A 24,474-nucleotide genomic window follows, 5' to 3' on the forward strand; every position below is an offset into this window, starting at 1 on the left:
CACATCTGAAGGAGTTTTATACTGCTGTGGCACATAACAAAACACTGTTCTTGGGAGAAATATTTCATCACCCGTTCCCCCTCTTTCAGATACTGATTACAAACCCTGGCTTTAGATTATCAATTGATACTGAGCACCGATCTGATGCCTTTATTCCTAACATTGAATAACTATCAGGTGATTGTCACCAGAGTGTCATTCACACTTCACTGTGGGGGCACCCTTTCATTCAGTCTGACATTTTTAATGACCGACAGACGTTGGCCATCTAGGACAACAAATTCTACAACTTTTTGAGGAATTTCTCTCATTTCTGATAAGCAAACTCCAGAGTTTCTTTCTACTGCTTACTCTGTCTTTCCGTGTGACTCAGTAAAGTCAATTGATGACCACTTAAATGCTTCATAAGGTTGCTTGTGTTAGATTTTGCAAGATTTGTGCCACCTCTCCAACTGCAGCCTTATATAAGAGCCATCCAGCAAAAGATGACATCATAGTGATGGCATAATGCTAACGCTTGCTCAATCCGACAACTCGCTTATCCATCTGTCAAGGTATTATAGCATCCTGTTCTGGTTTTTAGAGCAACATAGACAAATTGTGAATCGTGTTTATGAAAAAAAGATAAGTGGTATCAATTGGAGCAGAGTAAATACTCACAGATCTTGATACCTGCATTTTTGTCAGAATCAGAGGGTGTTTTGGATGCTATTTTGTTGTTGTTTGCAATGTAAGATATTTCCCTTTTCCCTGTCTAACCTCTCTCCTCTCTTTCAATCAGTCCACCTAGTGCAAGATGACTGAAGAGGTGATCGTCATCGCCAAATTTGACTACATGGCCCAGCAGGACCAGGAGCTGGACATCAAGAAAAACGAACGTCTGTGGCTGCTTGATGACTCCAAGTCCTGGTGGAGGGTCCGAAATGCCACCAACAAAACTGGCTTTGTGCCATCCAACTATGTGGAGAGGAAAAACAGCGCCAGGAAAGGTTCTATTGTCAAGAATCTCAAAGACACACTCGGTAAAAAAATCTATTATTATTATTTCAGTTTAATGGGGATTTGCACGAGGGATAAATTAATAATCAATGAACAGACAGCAAGTTTACTTTTGCGAAGGGTCTCATAAAGTGCCAGTAAAGCTACATGGATTGTGGTACTCTAAATATTTATACATCTTCAGTCCCTCACAGCATCCTTTTGACTGTGGGGACGAACAGGCGGAGAATAAGTAGCATCATGTTTGCAGACTTTATCTAGGCCAGTACTATTTACTGCTTCTGACCACACTAATGCGGTATAAAATGTATGACATGATCACGACAAGAATGTGCTCCCACACTGACATGTGATTGGTTGAAATGCAGCCACATTTTCTTTTTCTTGCCCCACTTGGATTGATGGTTTAAAATCTACGCGCAGATGTTAATTTATAGCTTTGACAGTTATTTTGCCTTTTACACGTTTGTCTTATGCCATTAAAAAAAATATGCATATGCAAAAGATTTATTTTTTCCACTTTTTATTTTTATTTTTTCCTCAACTAATGACTGGAATTGAACCAGGACAGGTGTTTGCTCTCTCAGCACTACTGTAATATTTGTGCCATCTTCCAAGGGCATTGTAGATTCATGAGTAAGCTAAATGTAAGTGAATGTAAGCCAAGGTTACCATTTCTTAGCGCTCTTCTTCTCGGTGACGGATACTTGCAGAGTGGTGAGCGGTCTGCATCAGTCAGACTGGCATTAGTTCTGCCTATGATTTCAGTGGTTGATTATTTCTCTTAAAATGCTTCTTGAAAGTTTCATTTTTCGTCTCTGATTATGTATCATTTGCTTGCCGTCTGTTGTATCTTTTATCTAACTTAAGTGACAGTCAAACTGGAGTTTTCAGGGCTGTGTTTTGTTGTTTTTATTTTTTTAATATATGATTAAGATGGAATCCTCCTGCTTAGTGTAATCTCTTGGAGGATGGACATCAGACATGACTTTTCTCTTCATCACAAATGTGTCATACACTCATAACTGTATCGCACTCTGCAGTGTTTGCAAAACACTTATCTCTTGGACCCGTGAACTTTTTCTTCCTGTTCCTCTCCCCCTCCTCTGGCCGATGTGAGGGCTGCGGTTAGAGCAGGGTAATATTTGGGCAGTGTTTTTGTTTGGCCAGCATCTTCTGTTTTTGTCATGGCTTCATCTGATGTAAATTGTTTAACAGCTAGATTTAAAGTCTGTCTACCTCGTCTTGCGTAGTTGTTTTTGATCGACGGCCATATGTCATACAACTGTTTATGTGTGTGGGAGTGTGTGTTGTCTGAGTCAGGTCCCATCTGTCACTTTATTCATTGATCAAACAGTTTTTCTGAATACAATCATAAGTTTTGTGTAACTTGTACTTGAAATGAGATAAAAAACCAGAAAGTTTACACAGATTTAACCTTCATTTGTACCGGTTTATGATCCATAAGTGGATGTGGATGCTGTGTGGGAGGGAACTTGATATTTTAGTTTTTTTTGCTCTGGTTGCTAGGTGTGGAATGTTGACATTCTTTGAAAAAAATGTCTGATGGTATGATCTGTCTGTAGAGGGCCCTGTGCGTGTGCATTTCGATGTTTGAGGACTCCTGCTTCCTGGGTTTGTTGTAAAGTTTGTCTCAGCAAACGACTGCAGTCATGTGACACTGAGTGTGTCCTGACTCACTCAGCTGCTGCTGCGTCCCCGCATTTTTTCCAGTATTTTTGGAGGCACTCTACCCTCTCATACGTAAGAAAATGCTGTAAAACAACCAGGAAATAGTTTTAACACTTTCTATATAGAACTGTTTTTTCTTTTTCCTTTTTTCCGGTCTCTGTTTCTGAGCTTCAACACCCCCCCCCTTCCCTTCCCTTCTCCATGAGGCCTCTGTAAGTCTGCCTTCCAAAACTGGACTGAAGGCCTCTCTCTGTCCCGCACCCTCATTGGCTAATCCCCGACCACATGGTCGGGGAGTGGGCCGCCCTGCTCCGCCGGCCCGCCCCACTCACTGGGTGTTCACATGGAATAACTCTGCAGCTGCAGTGGGAAGAGAGCAGGGGCCGGGAAAGAGACAGACAGAGGGGGAAAGACGGCGAGCCCAAAATGGACATGGCCAACCTATTCAAACATTTCTTTCGTGAGTTTTAAACTTTCCTACCCTTCTGTGGCTCCTTTCAGCTGTTCTGCCCGGTGTGTCGATTTACAAGTGGCCCGGAAATCTTTTCCCTGAACTTTGAACGGCCACTTTTTTTTTCTTTTTCATTTTTTTTTTTTTTCAAACTATGCCACAGCGGTGTCTTTTTTTTTTTTATTTAGTCAGTTTTCTTTGAATGTTCATGTTGAGATTTTTCTCTTTGGTTTAAAGCCACAGTCAGAGAAAGAGGAAGCAGACTTGTGTGTTAACATGTTGATCAGGCGGGGAGAGGGTGTCTCAACAGGTTTTGAGTGTCTGTGTGAGCGGCTGCAGAGACTGGGTGGATATGCTTTTGGAAAGCCTTCTGCTGAGCCCAAGCCTGTAATTGCCTTAGCAATCCTTCTGTGTCTTTCTTTTAAACGAATACACGCAGTAATCTTGCCTCTTTTTTTTTTTTTTTTCTCTACTATTTGCCTTAGTAACAAGGCTGGACTTGGCGGATTACATTATCATGCTCTAAGACCCCCCCCTCCCACCCTGTTAAGGAATATCTCAAGACATAACCAACGCCTGTTTTCTTTCATGCTTCCCTCAGGGCAAGCTCACTCATTTTGGGAGCCACCCCCCACTCCACGCATAAACCCCAGCGCTGGTCATGAGTTACAGTTAAAGAGATGTGGGGTGCTCATGTAGAACACTGTAGTCATTGTGCTGGGAGGAGGAAGGGGTCCTTGCTGACTGATGGGACCTGGCTCACATCTCCCGCATCTCCGTCAGCTATCAGGGGAATGTCATTACTAAGACGCTCTGTGGCTTGTGGATACTTAGCTGACACTCTGACACACGTTTTCAAAAGGACCCGGCACACACCCTTCGCTGTAATCTCACCTTGTAGCTACCGAGTGTTATCTGCTGGTTGTGTCTGCTTGTCGTCCCGGGTGTAAGGGGATGAGACGGAGCTAGCGATGAGCTAACAGATGTTTGGCTTGTGTAAACTGAGAGCTCTTAGTCTTCTCTCTCCTTCTTTCTCTCTATCCCCTCCCACTGTTTTCCTGTTTCTCAGCCTCCCCAGCGAGCGGAAACTCTAATTTGAGCCACATTTCTCCCCGAGCTTTGGAGAAGTGCGAGGCAAGAGAGGAAGAGGGAGGCTAGAAGGAAGTTGAATCATGGTGCATGGGCCGTCTTTTTGGACCAGTCCATCACTCCTTCATTCTCAACTCCTTTTTCCTTTTCACCGCTGTTCCTTGACTATAAAAACAGAATATATTAATCATAACGAAGAAACTGGGGAGAGAGTTGTCAATGTCACTTAAGCCTCAGATTTCTTTTGTTTTCTCTCTGTTGTGACGCTATCCGCTCCTCTTTGTTTTCCTGTCTCCTCTTCCCAGCAGAGGAAGTGAGTAGTGGTCTGGACTTGTTGAACAGTAGCCAGCATTGTACGCATGTTGTTAGAGAAGAACATGGACTTCTACGTCACAGCTCCCTTTTGAAATTTAAGGGTCTAAGATGGTCATTGTGATATCAAGTAATGGATGATGTTTTTTGGAGTCACATGATTCACATCTTCAAATATTTGTTTCATGGGAACAACAGTCCAAAATATTGAAATATTCCTGTTTGACACAGTAGAAAGTGGTGGTGTTTGTTTATTTTGTTTAACCTTTTCTTCTTATCAGTATAATTTCATACTTTAGTGATTGTTTCATTGAGAGATGGATTTGCAGCACTATTAGTATTAGTATTGCTGCTTATCAAGTACTGGTTGTATTGAGCGTTAAAGCACCACAAAGGAGCTTAAGGGTCTCTCCACCAGAGTTATTATCGTTCACGAAAACGAACGAAATAACGAAAAGTAAAATTGAAAAAACAATTTCGTTAACTGAACTAAATAAAAATTAAAATTAAAAGACAAACGATAACTAACTGAAACTATATTGCGTGTTTAGAAAACTAACTAAAACGAACTGAAATTATAGATATAATTTCCTCCGTTTTCGTCCCTGTCAATATAAGCCTTTTGGTATGATCAATTTATTCCGCTCTGGCCGTTTATCTCCAACTGGCAGCTACGGCACCTGAACGCCTCACGGTCCGTGATGTCAAAACTAAAACTAAAACCAATAAAAACTAAACTAAAACTAAGCATTTTTGAAAATATAAAAACTAATAAAAACTAGCAAACCCACACTAAAAACGACTTAAAACTAACTGAATTGAAGGAGAAAAAGTCAAAACGAAATAAAACTAAACTAAAATGAAAAATTCAAAACTATTATAACCCTGCTCTCCACCAGCCTGTCCAGCCATACACCTTCACTAAAATGCTCTCTCTCATTAAAATGGGTCTGGTACCCTCTCATTCACAGCCGTACACAGGCTAATACCACTGGTACAAAACATACTGAGCCAATCACAACGGGTAGGGGGCGGGCTTTATGTGATGTCACATATGAGTGTCTAAGAGACGCTTTTCAAAACGGCTAGAACTAATAATGCATCTGATCAACAAGTTTTTACCTCAAACCAGCAGCGGTTTGCTGTTCCTACATCACCGGATGCCTTTTGTCGATACTTGTCGTTGTCACTCTGCTCATGTCACATGCTTTGTTTGGCTGATTGATTATTCTAATGCCATGTAGAGGCGGTTTCTTCTTTCTCTGGTACTGGAAATTACAGAGAGAGAGAAGTGTGGTGATTAGGTTGCTTCAAGAGTATCTTTCTGATTGCTCTCATTTTCTTCTCCATCTTTACTTTCCTGAGTTTCTCAGTCACCTCCACCATGATGTCAATTGTAATTCTTTGAGCTAGTTTCATCATTTTTTTATTCGACTTGGTGCCAAAAAGCAAAGCTGTTGCAACAGACAACTGGGATAGGAGTCAAAAGTTACTTTGGGTGATGTCTGACAGTAGGAGGGATGGGAGAAGGGAAAACCATCTGGCATGTTTTTAAAAGTTATCAAATATTCCTTCAAATGAAATTGAAACTAGTATTTTAACAGGAAGAATGTCTTTTCTTCTGCTTTAGTTATTGAAGTATTTAAGTACTCTGGGGTTGAAGAGATACTTTCTGCTGCCAAAAGACCTCGAACCAAATCATATGATATGAATAATGCACTTTTGGTCGTTTATAAACAATAGTCAATATTTGAAGTAATCGAGAACACACTTGCGTGCCTGAATGTTGAACAATGTCCGTTCTTGTCCTCAGACAACTTGGATCAAATGACCCATTTCAGATGTTGACTAGTATGTTTAAGATATAAAAACTGTACAGAGAAGGTCAATGTTTTTATTGATGCGGTTTTCAATCAAAAATTTAAATATTTGAAATATTAAATCTTTCAGTTTAAAAATCTTTCAGTCGTTAAAAAAAAATTATCATTTAGAATTCATTGTTTTTTAATTTTTTACCTACGAAAACATGGTGGCTGAATTATTTATTTTGGTTTTATTGAACACGTCTTACATCTTTCGTAATGAATTCCCCGTCAACTAGTTTTGATGAATAGGTTTTGGGGTTTCTTTCTCCACATGTAGCCAATTCGATATAGTTACCTTTTGCCATTTAATTGCAGTCTGTTCGTACATTATGTGATGGGTTTTAATACATACCGGTAGCTTATTTTTAAATAACCTTGAGTTATTTTGTAAGATGGAAAAACAGTTTTAAGGTCATAGTCTTCACTTAAACTTTGATCACTCGCCATGTTATTTGAGGTCCTCAAAGAGGTTGAAAAAGATTAAAGAGGACACAAAGTTGCAATATTTTTGTTGACCGATACCTGGTTAGAAATGAAGCACCTCCAAGGGGAGAATAACCTCATCATTCAAGTGTTTTTACTAAAATTATCTGGAAACAATGTGAATAGTTGCTCCATTTACAGCCTGATGGATCATACCCTAAGACTATTTCACAATCAGAACAAATTTTATTCGTTGAGCTCCTGACTGCAACGCTGCTGTGCAGATTTAGAGCTGCTCTTCTCCACAAACTATTTTTCCATCAGAGATCGAAGCTTTTCTGCGTTTGATGTCTCAGATGACTGAAGTTGAAAGAACTTTGCACGTTCTTTTTTTGTTTTTTTTTCGTTGCATCTGTCAACTGTGTTAGCAACTTGATTAAAGCTGCAGCCTTTAAAGCCAGCACCGACCCAGAATCCTCCAGTTCACCTCTGCGCGCATCGCCTTTCATGTGATCGACTCGCACTGTTTTCGACTGAGCACGTTGTCGTTACGTTCAACGTTTGTGTCTCATGTCAGACCGTGTCCCTGGTGGCTGCTGTTTTCCACTCAGCTTCTGGACTTTGAATTCCTATTAACATGTACAGCACTTTGTGAAAGTCTGTCACCAGAAAGCGATGCAACATAATAATTAAGCCGTCCTGACTGGTACTGCGATGTACATTATGACAGTAATTCGCGACAGAGTGGCCCTTAGGTTGTTTTGGACTTTGCTGACTACTAGCAAAAGTGTCAAGGCAAAGGGGGAATGTTAAGGCGCTATCAGACAGCCTGACGCGGGGTGTTGTCGTCCACAGAGGAAGAGCCCTGGAATGGAGGGAAGCCGAGGGGTCGAAAGGGCCGTGGCAGACAATGGAGAGCCGGGCAGCGTAGGCAGGCCAGAGTCAAAAAACAAAACTAGTTCCTGTATGTCACTCGCAGCCGGAAAAAATCCCAGGCACTTTCTTCTCTTCCCCGCCGGTGTGCATCATGTGTAAATAAAACGCCACCCTATCTGAGGGGGGTTACCGTGTGCGTGTCATGTCCCTCCTTCCACATTACTGTAATTTGCTGTTGTCTTGGTTCTGTGTAATTTCCTTCCTCTACGTTGCTCTCGCAGGAAACGCACGGGAAAAAGCCTGTAACTGTAAGCAGGAATCTCAAGAGCAACGCTAAAAATACACACCGCATATGATACCCCCTTAAGTTCATGTAGTTCTATGAAATTGTATTTTTTTGGGATGGACTACAGATTTCTGGAGGTTCTGAGAACCCACCAGCACGTGTGTGTACACGTGTCTCCGTCTCCTTACTTCACTGAACAAGTTGTAGAAGTTGGCATATTTATAAGTCCGTTGGTTTGTACAGAAACGCTCAAAATGTCAGTGAATGGACAAACCTGGAATGATATTAAGTTTTCACCAAAGTCAGTTCCTACCCCCTGGGACGAATGCAGCCGTGCCCTCCTCTGGAAAAGTGTTTCCATTCTGTGTGTTTTAATGTGAAAAGATAGGATCTCTTACTGAACTGTAAAAGGAGGTTCAATCTCGCAGCCAGCAAGTGAATTCTTGCGATTTAACTAACGGCGCAACAGATGGGTTTCAGAGCTGCAGCCTCTCTCAATAACAGTGCCGTATCTTCTCAGCATCTATCGGTAACTGCACAGGCAAATTCAAACTTCCAGTTTTTACCGTGGTACAGATTGAGCATCTAGTCAAATGCAGCAGCTCTGCTTTTTTAATGCAAAGCATTCAGGTGATTGTAGCAGGAAGCAGCGAATGAAAAGCCCCGAGAGAAATGCTGATAAGCCTACCTGGCCGGAGAGATAAAATATATAAACTCTCTGTTGTCTCTCTGTTTTCAGCTGGTGCTCGAATCTGTTCATTTTCAGCCGGCAGAGCACATCCTGATGTTTATGTACTTTTACATGTAAAGGCTCTAGTGTTTGTCTACCATGCTTATCGCACTAAAGAAGAGTGCTTCATGTTGGTATAAGTGCTTCACTCTTTTTTGTTTTGTTTTTCTTCCCTCTCCACTGTTTGTGTTGCGCTCACCTGTTTGAGTTTGTACGATTGCAAAGATGCCTAACTATCATCTGCACAACATCTAACCCCCACCTACAGACGACAGCTCTTAACAGCGCGTCTGGAGTCTGTAGTTACGTGCAGTGGTGTGACTAATAACAGGGTCTACCTGGAAGCAATTTGACGTTGGACTCTCAGCGCTACCGTGAAATTTGTCTGCTCTCCTTGAGTCAGAGGCACCTCTGAGCCAACAATCTCTCTGTGGTGGAGCACATTCACCATCCCCACTCGGATGACAAATGCACGTCCATACACACCATCCTGGCAGCGCTGCCCTGGAGACTCCACCCTTACCCCACTGTATAATTTAAAGCAGCTGTCTTTTGATTAGGCAAGCAATAGCCTTGCAAGCGTAATCAGAAATGGGGTCTCGTCTTAAATCTGCTCGCTGTCTGCTATCGGTGTCTGGTTAGTCCCAGCTTCGGTCTGGTTTGTGTGCATCATCAGTGCGACCACGGACTGCCATGATTACAGTACTCTAATGTATAAATAACCCTGACTGGGCAGTAGGACTTACTCTTTCTGGTCACCTGAGGAGTGAGAAACCGGCATGATCTCAACATCCTCCACCAAATACACCTGTTTCACACAACTCTTGGAAAGTTAGCTCGCTAAGTGGAAATGTTTTAACTCGGAAAATGGATCACATGGTAATCCTTGTGTTGTTTTAAAATATTGCCAGATTTGGAAAGTTTTAGTCGATGCCGAGAGCCATCTGACAGCTGCTGTGGGTTCTTAGTGAAACAGCGTTCACGAAATCCTGACAATCTGTCATTCAGCCCCACATTATCCAGAAATCAAACGCTTGGCTCGCCGGTCAGGAAATCAGGGATGACGAGTCGGTGTAAACTGCCGGGGGGAATGAGAGCTACGTTTTCTGGGTTTGAAATGGAGATGCTGCGGACGCAGAGCTGCAGGTGTCGGAGTAGCTGAGGTGATTAGCAGCAACGAAATGTGATCGAGCGCTTTTGGCCCCGCAGAGCTCTGAGTTTGAGACTTATTTGAACGTTTGAGCCACAGCAGTTGAATAAAACCACTTTTCTTTTTTCCTTTTTTTTGTTTCCACAGGACTTAATACGTCCATGCCAAAACAAGTTTTCATCCCACTCACTTTTTTGTTTCCTCAGTGCCCAGGACTAATCCCCAAGAATGTATGTGGATTTTGAGTGTGTGGGGGCGATAGGGCACTGTGATGTGGAAAGGAATGATATTTAGCCCTGCTTACCCACCCTCATTACCCCCTGCTATTTGTCTGGCTTTTTTCTTTTCTTTTTTTCCAACGTTTCAAAGGTATTTTGCAATGGCTTGTGTCTGTGGTTTTTGTTATTTTCTGTTGAGACTTGCTTCACACCAGTGGAAAGGTGAGAAAAATGGAGCGCTGAGAGAATTGTGTAATAGTAAGACTCAAGTGTGTTTACAAAAAAGGCCTGTTTTACCTTCCAGTTCAGTTTCTGCAGCGTACATGTTAGGGCTGTTCAATTAATCGATTTTAAATCGTAATCGCGATTATGTAATTAGAACGATGTTAAAACGTGAAAATCGTAAAATCGATTTTTCACTTTTTTTTTATTTTTTTAATTTATTTTTAATTTTTTTTACCTTGTCTGCACACATATTAATGATTGATGGAAATACCTCTCAATACCTGCGACAAGTGCCCCCACCGGGCATCCCTCAAGCCAGATGCGGTAGACCGGCTCGTGTTCCTTGCAAAAAACTTGCAAATGTGAACAGCAAATGTAATGACTGACATTACACACCTCTACCTCCTTCATGGGTTGCATTATTATTTAGCATGCAAAGACCCAGTTAAGTTTAATTAGAAAATGTCTGGTTTTATTTAATTGGAAATATAACTTACTGTATGTTTGCAAGTGCTGATTTGCTGATTTTTTTTTTTTCAGAGATAAAACTTTATATTTTATTATATTTTTAAAAACTTTTTTTCAACTTATTTTACAGAGTTTTGCACTTTATTCATTCATTTTTGGTTTAATAAGAGCAAAGTTTGCACTTAAAGCCCAATGGGGCAAATGTTCAATAAAAAAACAGCATATTTGAAATCATTTCTTTGCCTTTTGTCAATTCACAAAATAATCGTAATCGAAAATCGGATTTTGAGAGAAAAAAATCGAGATTTTATTTTTGGGCAAAATCGAACAGTCCTAGTACATGTCAATGATCTCTGCAAATATTTTTTGTTTTTCTTTCTTTTCTCTAGGAATCGGGAAGGTGAAAGGCAGGAAGGGAGGGATGAGAGACACGGCTTCCAACGCTGACACAGACCTGAGTACAGACAACGGCGAGCGGCTGTACGACCTCAACCTGCCCGCCCTGGTGAAGTTCAGCTACACGGCGGAGCGGGAGGACGAGCTGTCCCTGGTGAAGGGCACGCGGGTGGTGGTGATGGAGAAGTGCAGCGACGGCTGGTGGCGCGGCAGCTACAACGGACACTCTGGCTGGTTTCCCTCCAACTACGTGACGGAGGACGTGGACGGGACGGCGGGGGGAGGAGGCGGCATGGGCGGCCTGGGAGACCCGGCCGGATCGCTGACGGAGAAGCTGGTCGCCGTGGTGAACAGCACCACCAACGGGAACCGGGTGCTGCACACGGTGCAGGCGCTCTACCCTTTCAGCTCAGGCAACGACGAGGAACTAAACTTTGAACGAGGCGAGGTGATGGAGGTGGTGGAGAAGCCGGAGAACGACCCGGAATGGTGGAAGTGCCGCAAAGCGGACGGACAGCTGGGCTTGGTGCCTAAGAACTACGTCACCGTGCTGGATTCTAGCTCCTACAGACCCACGGCGGGGCCTCCCACGCCTGACTGCGACTACATCTCGCCCTCGGCCAGCGGGCGCTTCGCAGGAAAGGAGTGGTACTACGGGAAAGTGACGCGCCATCAGGCAGAAGTGGCCCTCAATCAGAGAGGCTCGGAGGGAGACTTCCTCATCCGAGACAGCGAATCCTCGGTCAGTGGCCCGCATCTGCTCGTGAGACCAACACGGGTTGACCTTCTCTCTGTGGCTGCTTCAAATACCGCTACTAACCCAACTTCCTTCTTCTCCTTTTCTTCCAGCCTAACGACTTCTCGATCTCCCTGAAGGCGCAGAGCAAGAACAAGCATTTCAAAGTGCAGCTGAAGGAAAACCTTTACTGCATTGGACAGCGCAAGTTCAACTCTATGGAAGAGCTTGTTGAGCACTACAAAAAGGCCCCCATCTTCACCAGTGAGCAGGGAGACAAACTGTACCTGGTCAAGGCCCTGGCCGCCTCCTGATCCACCGTTCTCTCTCTCACACACACACACACACACACACACACACACCAACTCACACACCTACATAATGATAGCATCCAGAAATGCATATACTTACACCAGAACACACACTAACATTTCAGCTTCAAGCCTGACGACTCAACAGATCATCAGGACTTAAAAAGCCTCTTTGAGCATTCCAAGAGGAGGTATGGAAAAAGCATGGGAGAGACATGAAGGGTGGGGGGGAAACGAGAGACTATGAACCCCTGAGAGTTGACTACAGGCCTCTTGGTCGCCTATTTTAAATTATCCAGATGTGCTAGATCATAGGCAATGCCATGTATTTCAACCTCTGTTAGGTTTGCATTAGATTTCTTTTTTTTTTTTTTCTTTTTTAATTTGTTGATAATATATAATCTTTTTAACTGTTTCTTTTAAAATGTGATCATTTTTTTGTTTTTTTTTAAAACTGTACACAACATACCAGAACCACGTGGCTTAGGCGTTTTCAGATGTTAGCACATCCGGACCCGTGCCTGCACGTCTACTCTTCAGTTCATTTGTGTCGTCTTGTCTTAAAGCATTTTTTTTTCATGGTTGTGGACGCGCTAATCCACAACTTATGCTTATCATGAATAAAAACTAAGTGACCAAACTATATTTATTTACACTTCTGTTAGGATCAATGTTGAGGTTGGAATACCACAATTTTTTTTTTCTTTTTGTTCCCTCTTGCGTGTGCAGATTCAAACTAGATATCTAGCTTATTTCACATATTGCTGTATACACACACCATATGAATGTTGCAAAGCTGAGGCAGGCTCTAAAACCTATTACTTTGAATGGATGCATGCAAAACAGTACCGCACCACCTTCTCTGCGTCTTCCATAGGAGAGACTGACTGTTCAGACGGATGAGGAGGAGTCTGTGCATCTTGAAGTAACACGAAGAGCCACAAAGTATTTTTCCTTATAGCCGGCCCCTCCTCCCCCCCGTTCCCCGTCCCAGCGTGTAGCGGAGAGCTGATGCGTTTCGTCAGTCTTGCCAAAGGGGACAACTTTCGGGATGAAGGGGAAAGGGGGGAAAAATAGTCCTGTAGAGCTCATAGAGGAAGTGGAAAGCCAGCCTGGCAGGCCAGAGGATGATGTCACTGCTCCTGGAGGGAATGGAGGAGCTCGGGGTCACCCAGGGGTCAAGTTTGTGTTTGCAAGGCATATACATCACACAGAGGCGCCCCTTTCCTCTTCTTAAGCAGGCAGAGGATTTTCACGTAACGGATGGATTAAAAACCCCATCTTTGAGCATCGGCTTCCACCACCAAGTCATCCAAGAGATAGTTTAAATTTTTTTGGGTTATGTAGGACATGTATGGTCTTAGACAAGTTAGACTGCAGTGGGTGTATATGTTTTCAGTGGCACACATGGTGTATATTTACAGCAGAGGTTTCAAGTGAGTGTTTGTTAGAGCAGAGGAGGATCAAGCGGTGATGGAATAATGAAGGGCAGCCGGTACCAGTGGCTGCAGTAGCTGGGAGCCACTCCAGCACGGAGACGACGACAACGACGACGATGATCACAATGCCTGCAATGAGTTCTCCAGCTGGGGCCGGCTGGAGCCGAGCACAAAAAGCAAGAGGAAGGGGGATCTGAGAGAGGAGGAAAGGAAAAATGGACTTGAGAGGGAGAGAGAGAGGAAAAAAAAATACAAACCCAATGAATGAGGAACCAGGGAGGAGACTTGGAGAGCACGTTCCCCTGGATATGAGTATCTGGAATACCACGCCTCGTCGGCCGTACGCAGCCGGGCCAACGCTGAGGCATCGCAGCAGAGGAGAAGAGATTTAACATGGGAGGGTTTTGGCAGCGATTTTAAGGTCGAGTTAATACAAGCATGGGAAAAATCGGTTAACGCCACAAAGAACATAAAACATGGGTGTGAGCCTTTTTACTTCACCCTCCGTTCTCCAGGTGGATGACGGCGCCATTTAGCGTGGCAAAATACCAGTTATTAAAACTAGTCAGTGATTTCTGATGGGTTCAAAGTGCCATTTTCTTTTTTTAAAGCTCTCATTTACAGTTGATGTCTTGATTTACAGCACATTAATATAAAGCTTCTGTTTTTGTTGATTTTTTTTCATGAACTGTCAGGTTAAACCATTTATGAATCAAATTTGCAAAGGTCATTAGTGCCTATTTTCCTATTGATTTAAGCATCTTGTTAATTTATTACATCCAGTCCCACTTTTCTGACAGCGTAGACGGTGTTTGCCTACAGCATGAATTAATCGTGCTATAAGCACCCCCCCACCCCCCTGGAGGTATTTCCTTCCTGGCTTCCAGCTCTACAGCATCTGCAATGTTGTACAGTATTTAAGTGGCGAATGCCAACACCATGTGCCCCACTTTAACAGAATTAGATGTTTATGTGCCTTCACGACTTTCTCACGACCAAAGCTTTAGTCCGACCCCCACCTTTTTTTTCTTTCTTCTCCCCCCCCTGTGCTTCCCACTCCCCTCGACATGACCGAGTCCCATTTGGTTAAAGCTTTGCATGTGCGTCAGTTGAGTGATTAGTGGCGAGTTGGGAAATCTGAACACATCCTTGTAGGAAAAGTGCGTTTCCTCATTAAGCACCAGCTTTCATGCTGGCTGAAAATGTCACCCCCCCCTCCCCCCACCTTTTTCTCATGCATAAACTCATCCACCCCTCAGTAGTTGATGCTGTTTAGTTTCAAGTGACCTTACCATAGCATACTACGTGTACTGTATAAAAATGTGTGCTGATGTTCAGTCAGGAGACGTAACCCCCAGGTGTGACGTAATCACGGCCTGACTCTTATGTACGAGCACCTCAAGTAACGGACTCACATGACGTTGGTTGTGAAGAAACCGTCACCGTTTCTAAGGAAGTCTTTTTCCTCCATGTAAGAGTAGCGTAAGACTTCACTTTTGCAGTTTAGACACTTAAATATGTATTCAGAAAAACAAAAAAAAAGGAAGCTCAATACTGAAATATTTTACTTGATATTCAAATACAAAAGTACAGTATCTCCCTGCGTGGATATTGTTACTGAGATGTCTTTCATGTTTCAACAGAAGAGGTTGCATGAGCGGAGCCTTGTAGCTGTACAGAAATGGTTTCAAATCTGTTTAAAAAAAACCCATTGATGTCAGTTGTGACAGATGTTATCAAGATTGTTTATAAAACTATTAGTCCTGACGGAGAACCTCTTTACTGCTAGACAAGCCTGAGATTATTGTGAATTTTCACATAAATGTCTTGATAATATTTGGAACAAGTGGCCCACATTTAACTTTGGTGCTTTTGTGCTGCTTAAATTTATATGGTGGTGTTTGTCTCACAAAGTTTTTTTTTCTTTTTTTTTTTCTTTCCCTGTAATGAGAGAGTGAAGAAACAGATTCATGCTGTGGAATGACAAAGGCAGTGCTGTGAAAAATTAATGTCTTGCTCTTAATACTGTTATTATGGAGGGGAGATTGTTTTCAGGTGTAATAATTTAGAGTTTTAACGTCGAAAAGATGTAATAAACAGCATAAAAATGATTTGTGCTGCTTCTATTAATGCTTGAATATATGTGGTGGGAATTGTTAAAAGTGTGAACTTTTATTTCATGAATATAACATTTGTAAAAGTGTTTTCTTTTTTCTTTGCAGGATTGTAGCAGTAGTCTTCTTCTCTGGTGCATGTGTGCCACCTGGTGGCCGAAAGTAAAATTACACTTACCTCCAAGAACACCTCCAACACACACTTACTTTTTGGTCACTTTATTTCAAGTCAGTTTTGAAAAAAGAGACACTAATTGTTATATTTTAAAAGTAAAATGCTCTTTTCATTTACATAATTCTCCATACAAAATACTATATCATCAAAAAAAAAATCAGGGTGGCAGGCAACCTTTTTCTTCCAAAACACCCCGTTAATCCCACTGAAGGACTTCGGTTGTCAACAGTAGCACGCTGGATCTCATGGAGCATATGAAACAAAGTACACTTGTGTAAATTGTTATGTAACTTTTGGGGCAAGTTGGGCCAAATCTCAGCACGGCCTTACAGAAGCCGACCCCGGTTTGTTCCGGTGTGAGCCACAAAGGAACAGTATGAGCCTTTCAGCTCAGGTCGTCATGCCAGCAGGGCCCTGGATTATTCTCAAAACATTGAAAGTATCAGGAAGAATAAGAAAGAGACGAGCACAGATTTGTAAAAGAAAAAAAGAGACAGGACATACAAGCAACACAGGTGTAGTGGTTGTAACAGCATTTCATAGAGGATCTGACACAAATTAAGTAGCTACTACTCACTGGAGTGTATCTGATCAAAGTTAGGATTCCTGGCAGATGTATGAAGAAATACGGTGCCGTCATTTACTAATTTTAAGGCTGGATCAGTGAATGATTTCAAGTGTTGAACACAAATTGGAAACCCACATCCGGGTGAAGTCTGTAGATCTGCATAATGCTACACAGAATACACTGCGATCTGATCTGATGCAGGAACCGAGAACGGGAGCAGCTCGTCCTCTAGAAGTACAGGAAGTCGGATATGGCGCCAGGCAGGTGGGTCATTACCTGCATTCTGATCCACCAGTGTGGCTCCATGGGGTTGTACCGCGTATAAGGACGCTTGGACACGATGGCGTCTGTGATGTCATCCAGAACAGGGGCCATGTCCTTCTCTCCGCTGTTGCAGTAGGAGCGCATCAGAGCCATGTGCTGCTCAAAATGGGTTTTCCCATAATCTTCCTTCACTTCTGAGGGCGCCTCGTTCCACAGCTTATTGGCTGTGGTGGCCACGATGTCCCGGGTTAGGATGCCGGTGGCCACGATGAAGTTCCCCGGTTCGATTACGGACACTTTAACCCCCCAGGTCTTCATCTCGTAGCGCAGGCAGTCTGAGAACGCTTCCACGCCATATTTAGATACGCAGTACGGAGATCGCAGCGCGTTGCCCATCCTCCCGTACATGCTGGCCAGGTTCACGACGCGGCCTGCAGGCAGAGATGAAAGCCACTCAGGTTTTATACGCCAACGCTCTAAGGACACATCTCTTTGGACAAACGCTGTGTCTATTAAACTCCATACGACCCAAGAATGACAGTTAATCCAGCAGCCGTTCAATCACATGAGTGGACTGGCTGCAGGTGGAAAATACATCGAAACGATTCAACACCAAAACAATATTAAAAAGAAAAGTAAAGAGAATTATTTATTTATTTGAGTTTATTAAGTTTTTTTAATGATCTTCATTAAACATTGTGTTTTGTATTTATGTGTTCAGGGCATTTTTTTAAAGATTTTTTTTTTTGTTATCCATCCATGTTAATTAGATCATTTATATTTAATATATTAAGGTTTTCATGTTTTTGTGCTTTTTGCAGTGTTGTGTTTTGCACTTCAATGACATTCAGAGGAAAAAAAGGGGGGTGTAACAGTTTATTTTCAATTCACTGAAGAAATGAAAGTGAACCTGAGATCATTTGCAGGAGGATTTTGGCAGCACCGTGAAAAGTGACAGATGCTGCAGATCTTGGGCCTCTGCACAATCTGGGGGCTGGGCCTCTAGATTGGATGACTGGTTTGGTTGTCCCATTTTTAAGAAGGGGTGTATGTTTTGTTTTTTCTCCAAATTTACATTTGCGTGGCAGAATGAAGCTGTAAGACGATTACAAAAGGGCCCAACCAACGGAGGAGAGGTGAGGAGTGGAGCCGACTCACTAAAACTGGCTACTGTGAAAGTAACTGCAACGAGGTTGCTGAGAAAGCAGCGGTGCGACTGCAACTCTTGTATTCTCAATAAAAATTTGTTTTGGAAAACTAGGATTTGCATGAATATTCCTGCACAGATGTCATGTGACACTAAAGCAAGTGGTTGGATTCATAGGTTTTCTTTCCAACAGGGATTCTCACAATCCCCTAAATCCTCTACAAAGAAACTGGGATTTGTCCCTTTTTAGGATTTTGTACCCTGGACCTTCAGCTTTGTAATCGAGTCAAATGTTAATATATAACATAAAGTGTAATCAATAAACCGTACCACATGCTCTTCCAGCGGTTTACCTTTTGCCCGGCGGATTAGCGGCAGCACGGCTTTGGTGACCCTGATGGTGCCAAACAGGTTGACGTCAGACACCTGTTTGTAGGTTTCCAGAGACGTGAACTCCACCTCCCCAAACGTGGATACGCCGGCGTTGTTCACCACAGCCCACAGACCTGAGTCACGAGCAGGGACTCGTGTGAATGAAGACATCGTATTAAGTCGGATTCTGGTGGATTTTGCAGTTGTTTACCTCTTTGTGAGTCCTCCAGGTTTTCTTTGATGAACTCCACCGCCTTGTTTACCCCCTTGTCGCAGCACACGTCCAGCTGCACTACCTTCATCCGATCTGAATGCAATCCCTCAAGTTCCTCTGCACCTTCTCCGCCTTTATCCTGCCAGGATGATTACAGAGACACAAAAGATGTCCCAATTTTAGCTCCACATAATTGGATTTTAGCTACATAATCATTCCTATAAAAATACTGAGGGTCATCCCTTCACATTTAAAGATAATGTTTTACGATAAGATAAAAGACTAAAAAGACATTCTTATTTAAAAGGATACATATTCTCTATTCTCTTTTCATAATTACCTAAGTCTTCTAAATGTCTGACATCTTTTGATCAATATATCAAACATACAGCATAAAAACTTCCTTTCAACCATGTCTTCACACATCTTTTCTCATTTTTTTTTGTTTTTAGGTGGAGTCAGCATGTCAACTCTTCTCCGAAGAATAATGATCAAACGCATTATTGTTATTTGGAATTAATCACTTCAAATGTCCTTTTGGTAGTGATCAGAGGATCTGAGGGATTTATAGAGTTAATCAGAATGAACGTAAGCAAACTTACATTCTAATTCAAAAATACTTTATTGATCCCCGAAGTGAAATTAATTAATTTATCTTAATTAATTTGACTCCCTAGAAAAACTTAATTGACATCACAGTTTGTTCTTCACAGTCTATTTCTGCAACCCTCTCCAGCGGCTGAGCAAGTCCATTGAACTGGTTAAAGATAAAATAACTTGGATGCTGGATAATCTGATCTGGCTCTGTGATGTCTGATGAGTGGTCAGACACCTAAACATGTTTCCAAGCACAAGAAATATGTTGTTTTATACATTTCCTCTTTACATGCTTTACTTTTATAATTTAACAGAATTGTGTGGGAGGTTTTTTTTTAGTTTTTTTTTTACATCAAATCTGTTTTATTGCCATGTATATCAAAAAAGCAAATACATGTTATCGGTCTCCTTCACTACTGATAATCAACAGAGGTGAACAGTAACAAAGTAAATGTACTCGAGTATTTTACTCAAGCAGATATTAATGTTAATATTGATGGATCCCCATGTAGCCCAGTTAAAATATAAGCTATGGTTTAAATAGGATTAAAATAATGAAATATGGGTTTGTTTAAAAAGTGTTAAAAAGCCTTTAAAAGGTACGGTGTACGGTGCAGAAAGCATCGTTCATGTACTTTGCTCACCGAGGATTGAAGGAGCCATTCTGGTTTGAGGCCACACCACACACAACAACGAACAGGCTGCAACTAAAGGTTTTGGGGGAAAACTCTGCCGGCTTTTAGTGGACTGTCTTTTTGTGAGTGTGTGTATGAGTGTGTGGGCCCACAACTTGGAATAGGTTTACTTTAGGACTTGTAAGGTAAATTACAAGTGTGATTTCTGTTACATTAAAATAATATATTTTGAAAAGGTATTTATTATTTTTGGTATGGGGCAACATCAAAACTTTTGAGTATTAATATTCCTGAAATAATAGGGGTATTTCTCATTGAAAGTTTTCAGCCTACAGTGTTTACAGCATATTTGCTATTGTTTGCATTTTACTATTTTTGTTTTTTTACTCAACATGTGCATTAATCCTTAATACATGATTGATTCATTATTTTTTATAAATACTGACTGTTGTGATTTTTGGATTGCCTACTTAGTATAGAGGTTCCATTTGGGTACAAATAGGTAATTACTACAGTAAAACTGAACTTTAAAAAAGGTCTAATACGTTAGATTTTGGGTAAAAACTGCATTTAAAAAGTAAGTTCATGATAGTGTGGTTTTAAAACAGTCAGAGCTTTTATTAATTTAGAAGAGATCCAGAATAATTCATATTAAGTTATTCAGAGTTAAATAAAACCCTATGCGACGAGAGGACCGCTACACCTAGAAAGCCAAGCCATCTAAATGCACCTTATCTGTGGTGCGTAGATAAGCCTCACCTTTAGAAGACATCCAGCAAACACGGTGAAGCCCAGCTGGTGCAGATGTTTGGCCAGCGCGTGCCCGAAACCGCTGTCGCAGCCGGTGACGAGCACGGCTCTCCCTGGAACCTGCAGAGAGAAGCACAAGTTTCCTGAGAAGAGAGCAAACATGTCTGAGGAGTAAAACTGTGGAACTCATTAGACAACGACCTTAAATTAGCAAACTCAATAAAAGCATACTAGATATTATTCAAAGCAAAGCAAAGGTAATGGACACATATATAGAAGCACAAATAGCAAACAAAGAAGAATGTACACATGCATGAGATGAAATGACAACCTAAATTGGTTTTGTTGGTTTCTTTAGCATCTTTTCACTTTCTGTTTTCAGAGCTATCATTATTATTATTATTATTATTATTATTATTATTATTATTATTATTATTATTATTACTAATATTACAGCTATTAGAATCAGAATCAGAAAGGGGGTTTATTGCCAAGTTTGTTAACACACACAAGGAATTTGTTGTGGTGACTGGTGCAATACAGTAAGAATAAAAATAAAAATAAAAATATAAAAATATAAAAGCAAACAAATATATATGGAGATAAACTGAGAGATAGAATAAATAAATCTGTAAATATCCATCTGTTATCTTTTTATATACTAGTATTTCTTATTATTTAACTTTCTTCGTATTATTATTGTATACCAGTGTACTGTTTATAGTGTGTTATTATTATTACTGTGACTGTTTATAGTGTGTTATTATTATTACTGTGTTATTATTTTTCTATTGATGCCTCTTGTTTTTGCACTATCCCCTTTGCTGCTGTAAACTGCAAATTTCCCCTCTGTGGGACTATTAAAGGTTTATCTTATCTTATCTTAAAGTAAAATGTATAACAGGGATAAACAGAAATGTACAAGAGGATTATAAAGTGCTGGATATGAATCTTTACAAAAAGTGACGTATTATTATTATTATTACTACTACTATTATTATTATTATTTTGTGTAACCTCATGATACTTTGTTCTTTTTGTATATTATATTATGTTAAAAGGTGGGCAAGATAAGCTTTATGCTTCAAGCCCAGACCTTTTCGGTCAAAATAATCACATTGTTGACCAGTGAAAAACCTGTGGATGTTTGTTATCTTGTTTGTTGATTTTTATGCTTGTGATTAACTGAAATAAATATTAACTAACTAACTAACCAGGGGTGGAAAGTAACACATTACATTTAGTCACGTTACTGTAATTGAGTACTTTTTATGAGTAATTTTCTAAGTAGTTTTAGTATTTTACTTCGCTACATTTGAACCCCCTCACGTTACTGAGTACAAAATTTATGGTGAAAATCTTGTGGGCATTTTATTTTGGTTTATTGTGAATAGCAGGATCCTGCGGGCATTGGGCACTTTGTTTGAATACTTTGATTCTGGTTTTAGTGTTGTCGGTTGGACAATATGTTTGCACTTTACAGTACAGGTTGTGACTGTCCTTTTTGTCCTGTTCTGCGGAAGTAAAAGGATCATGTTACTGAGCTCAGCTGAGCTTTTACAAGTGTGGATGTTTACTTTAATATGCCTCAAAGTTAATTGAAACAACTTGTGCTGGATTTGATTCGTGACTCATCCTTTTTTTGCATTAAATAACTGAAAGTAACTTTTACTCAAATTACATTTTAAATGAAGTACTTTTGTACTTTTACTCGAGTACATTTTTAGATGAGTACTTTTACTTTTACTTTGAGTAGGATTTAAGCAAAGTAAAGATACTTTTACTCAATTACAATTTTTCAGTACTTTTTCCACCTCTGTAACTAACTAACTAACTCACACCGGCAGGGGTTTCTGTGGAAGTCTGGACTTTACCCTTTAGGTCCTGGCTGTCATTTGAAGACACTGCAGGACTAAAACCCTCGTTTCCCTGCGGACAACAATCCCCCGCATCACATTATTAAGGCTGATTTATGGTTCCGCGTTACACCAACGCAGAACCTACGCCGTAAGGTACACAACGACGCACAGCCTACGCCGTCGTTTTAACGCGGAACCATAAATCAGGCTTTATACCTGCACCAGTCCTCTGGGGATCCGAGGCAGCGCCACGTACAACACGAAAACTGCATAGAGCAGGACGATACACTCCGTGACACTGGTCTCCGGCAGACCCAGCAGGCGCATGGCCCCGTTCAGGAGAGCCGGCAGCCCGAAGCCCAACACCACGGTGAGAAACACCGAGAACGACACCAGGAGTCCGACCCGGAACGCGGACTGCGGAGCCATCTTGGGGGGACGATGTTTATGTTCTACGTCACCGGTGGGCGCGGGCACGCGGCGGGGCGCGCCCCCGCGTCCCGGTCAACTCAAGTCAATTAGATTTATTTGCAGAGCGTCAAATCATAACAAAGGTCATCTCGTGACGCTCCACAACACGAAAAACAGAGATAAAAGAGATCAGATATATAACACATCATAAAAGAATGTATAAAAACATAAGCAAGACAAGGCAAGTTTATTTGCATAGCACAATTCAACACAGTGTAATTCAAAGTGCTTTACATCAACATTAAAAGCGCCACGGTAACGCTTTTGACTGAGAAAAGTAATGCGCGTTGTCGTAGGATGGAGGCGCACATTTTGATGTATAACACACCTGCGTGCACGTTACGGTTCAGGCGAATAAGTGGCCGAAGGAATGGCATTAATTGCGCCAAAATTACATAATTCAAAATGGCCGACTTCCTGTTCGGTTTCGGCCGACATTTAAGTTGCGACATGATACAGTTGCATGTACGTCAAACCGTATTGTGGGGCTTGAGGCACAAAGTTTTCTAGGGGGCGCTGTTGAGCCATATTTTGCCACGCCCATTAATGCAAACCATTAAATATCAAATGTTTCGCCAGGCCTGGCTTGCGTGCAAAATTTGGTGACTTTTGGGGCACGTTTAGGGGGGCAAAAAGGCCCTCCTTTCGTCAGAAGAATAATAATAAAGAATTCCTACAGATACAATAGGGCCTTCGCACTGCAAGTGCTCGGGCCCTAATAAAATAAAATGATAAGAAAAGAAGAGGGCAGCACGGTGGCTTGGTGGTTAGCACTGTTGCACTGTTGTTGTCAAATGCAGATGAGCCACTGACTGTTTAATATCAGCTCCCCCAGACCAGAGCTTAAACATTTGTAGCTTTCAGCTTCTTAGATAGATCCTGGACTCTTATGTGTTTAATGAAATTACATCCAAAAAGAACTAAAAATTATGCTTGTACCTGATTCCAGATATCCTAAATTCAAACATCCATCCATCATCTTCTGCTTATCCAGAGTCAGGTGAAGGGGCAGTAGCTTATACTGCTTATAATGCTGATACGTAGGCCACAGGAACAGAGAAACTTATTGGTTTAATAAATTTAATTTTGTCCATGGCTTTACAATTTAATTTTGCTAATTCTTTTTGTTGGACAAACATTTTTAGTTTTTTAAATACCTGAGATATTTCTGACATGTTACCTGACATCGCCTTCATCAGTCACAAGATGGTGTGTGTGAACCATCATTTATCAGCTGATGTTAAAAGCTATTTGAAAAAGGTATTTAAAGAACCTAAAGAATTATTGTCCGACAAAAAGAATTAGCAAAATTAAAGAGAAACTTGTTCTTGTTCTCAAGATGACATTTCTCTGTTCTTGATGATGGATGGGTGGATGTCCCTCTCTCTAACCACTTCATCTAGCCCCTAAGGCATTCCCTGGCCAGCTGAGAAACAGAAACTCATCCACCGTGTCCTGGGTCTTCCCCCGGGTCTCCTCCCAGTGAGATGTGTCCAGAAAACCTCACCAGGGAAGCATCTTAACCAGATGCCTTAGCTCCCTCGAGGCAGAGGAGCAGAAACTCTACGCTGAACCCCTCCTGGATGACACAGCGTCTCCTCAATCTCTTTCTTTTGGTCACTACCCACAGCTTGTGGCCATG

At 41.6% G+C, this 24,474-nt stretch overlaps 2 protein-coding genes across 4 annotated transcripts in view; one reads left to right on the forward strand and one right to left on the reverse strand.

Moving 5' to 3' along the window:
* The window catches only part of nck1b (NCK adaptor protein 1b), a 40,282-nt gene extending 27,412 nt beyond the window's left edge, over positions 1-12,870 (forward strand). For 2 of the 3 annotated variants that reach the window (XM_061713979.1, XM_061713978.1), the window contains exons 3-5: positions 782-1,022; positions 11,174-11,922; positions 12,030-12,870. In XM_061713979.1, the coding sequence (XP_061569963.1) occupies positions 797-1,022; positions 11,174-11,922; positions 12,030-12,230 (1,176 nt within the window). In that variant the 5' untranslated portion in view covers positions 782-796 and the 3' untranslated portion in view covers positions 12,231-12,870. Of the gene's footprint in view, positions 1-781; positions 1,023-2,960; positions 3,152-11,173; positions 11,923-12,029 lie in introns of those variants that run through there. The other variant, XM_061713980.1, reaches the window with a different exon arrangement.
* A 3,144-nt stretch (positions 12,871-16,014) lies between these two features.
* Positions 16,015-22,804, reverse strand: bdh1 (3-hydroxybutyrate dehydrogenase, type 1). Its single transcript, XM_061713981.1, has 5 exons — positions 22,578-22,804; positions 20,512-20,622; positions 18,518-18,659; positions 18,288-18,440; positions 16,015-17,218 (listed from the first exon to the last, which is right to left on the reverse strand). The coding sequence occupies exons 1-5, from the start codon at positions 22,788-22,790 to the stop codon at positions 16,752-16,754; spliced, it is 1,086 nt and encodes a 361-aa protein (XP_061569965.1). The 5' UTR covers positions 22,791-22,804; the 3' UTR covers positions 16,015-16,751.
* Between the last annotated feature and the right edge of the window lie 1,670 nt (positions 22,805-24,474).

Source organism: Cololabis saira, chromosome 22 (assembly GCF_033807715.1).
Source record: "Cololabis saira isolate AMF1-May2022 chromosome 22, fColSai1.1, whole genome shotgun sequence".
NCBI lineage: Eukaryota > Metazoa > Chordata > Actinopteri > Beloniformes > Belonidae > Cololabis > Cololabis saira.

Excerpts from the sequence above, each read along its gene's own strand:
- bdh1 (XM_061713981.1), bottom strand. The coding sequence starts at position 22,790 with ATGGCTCCGCAGTCCGCGTTCCGGGTCGGACTCCTGGTGTCGTTCTCG. Across the intron at positions 20,623-22,577 it reads TCCCCAGAGGACTGGTGCAG|GTTCCAGGGAGAGCCGTGCT; the intron begins GTATAAAGCCTG and ends TTCTCTCTGCAG. Across the intron at positions 18,441-18,517 it reads CCTGGAGGACTCACAAAGAG|GTCTGTGGGCTGTGGTGAAC; the intron begins GTAAACAACTGC and ends CTCGTGACTCAG.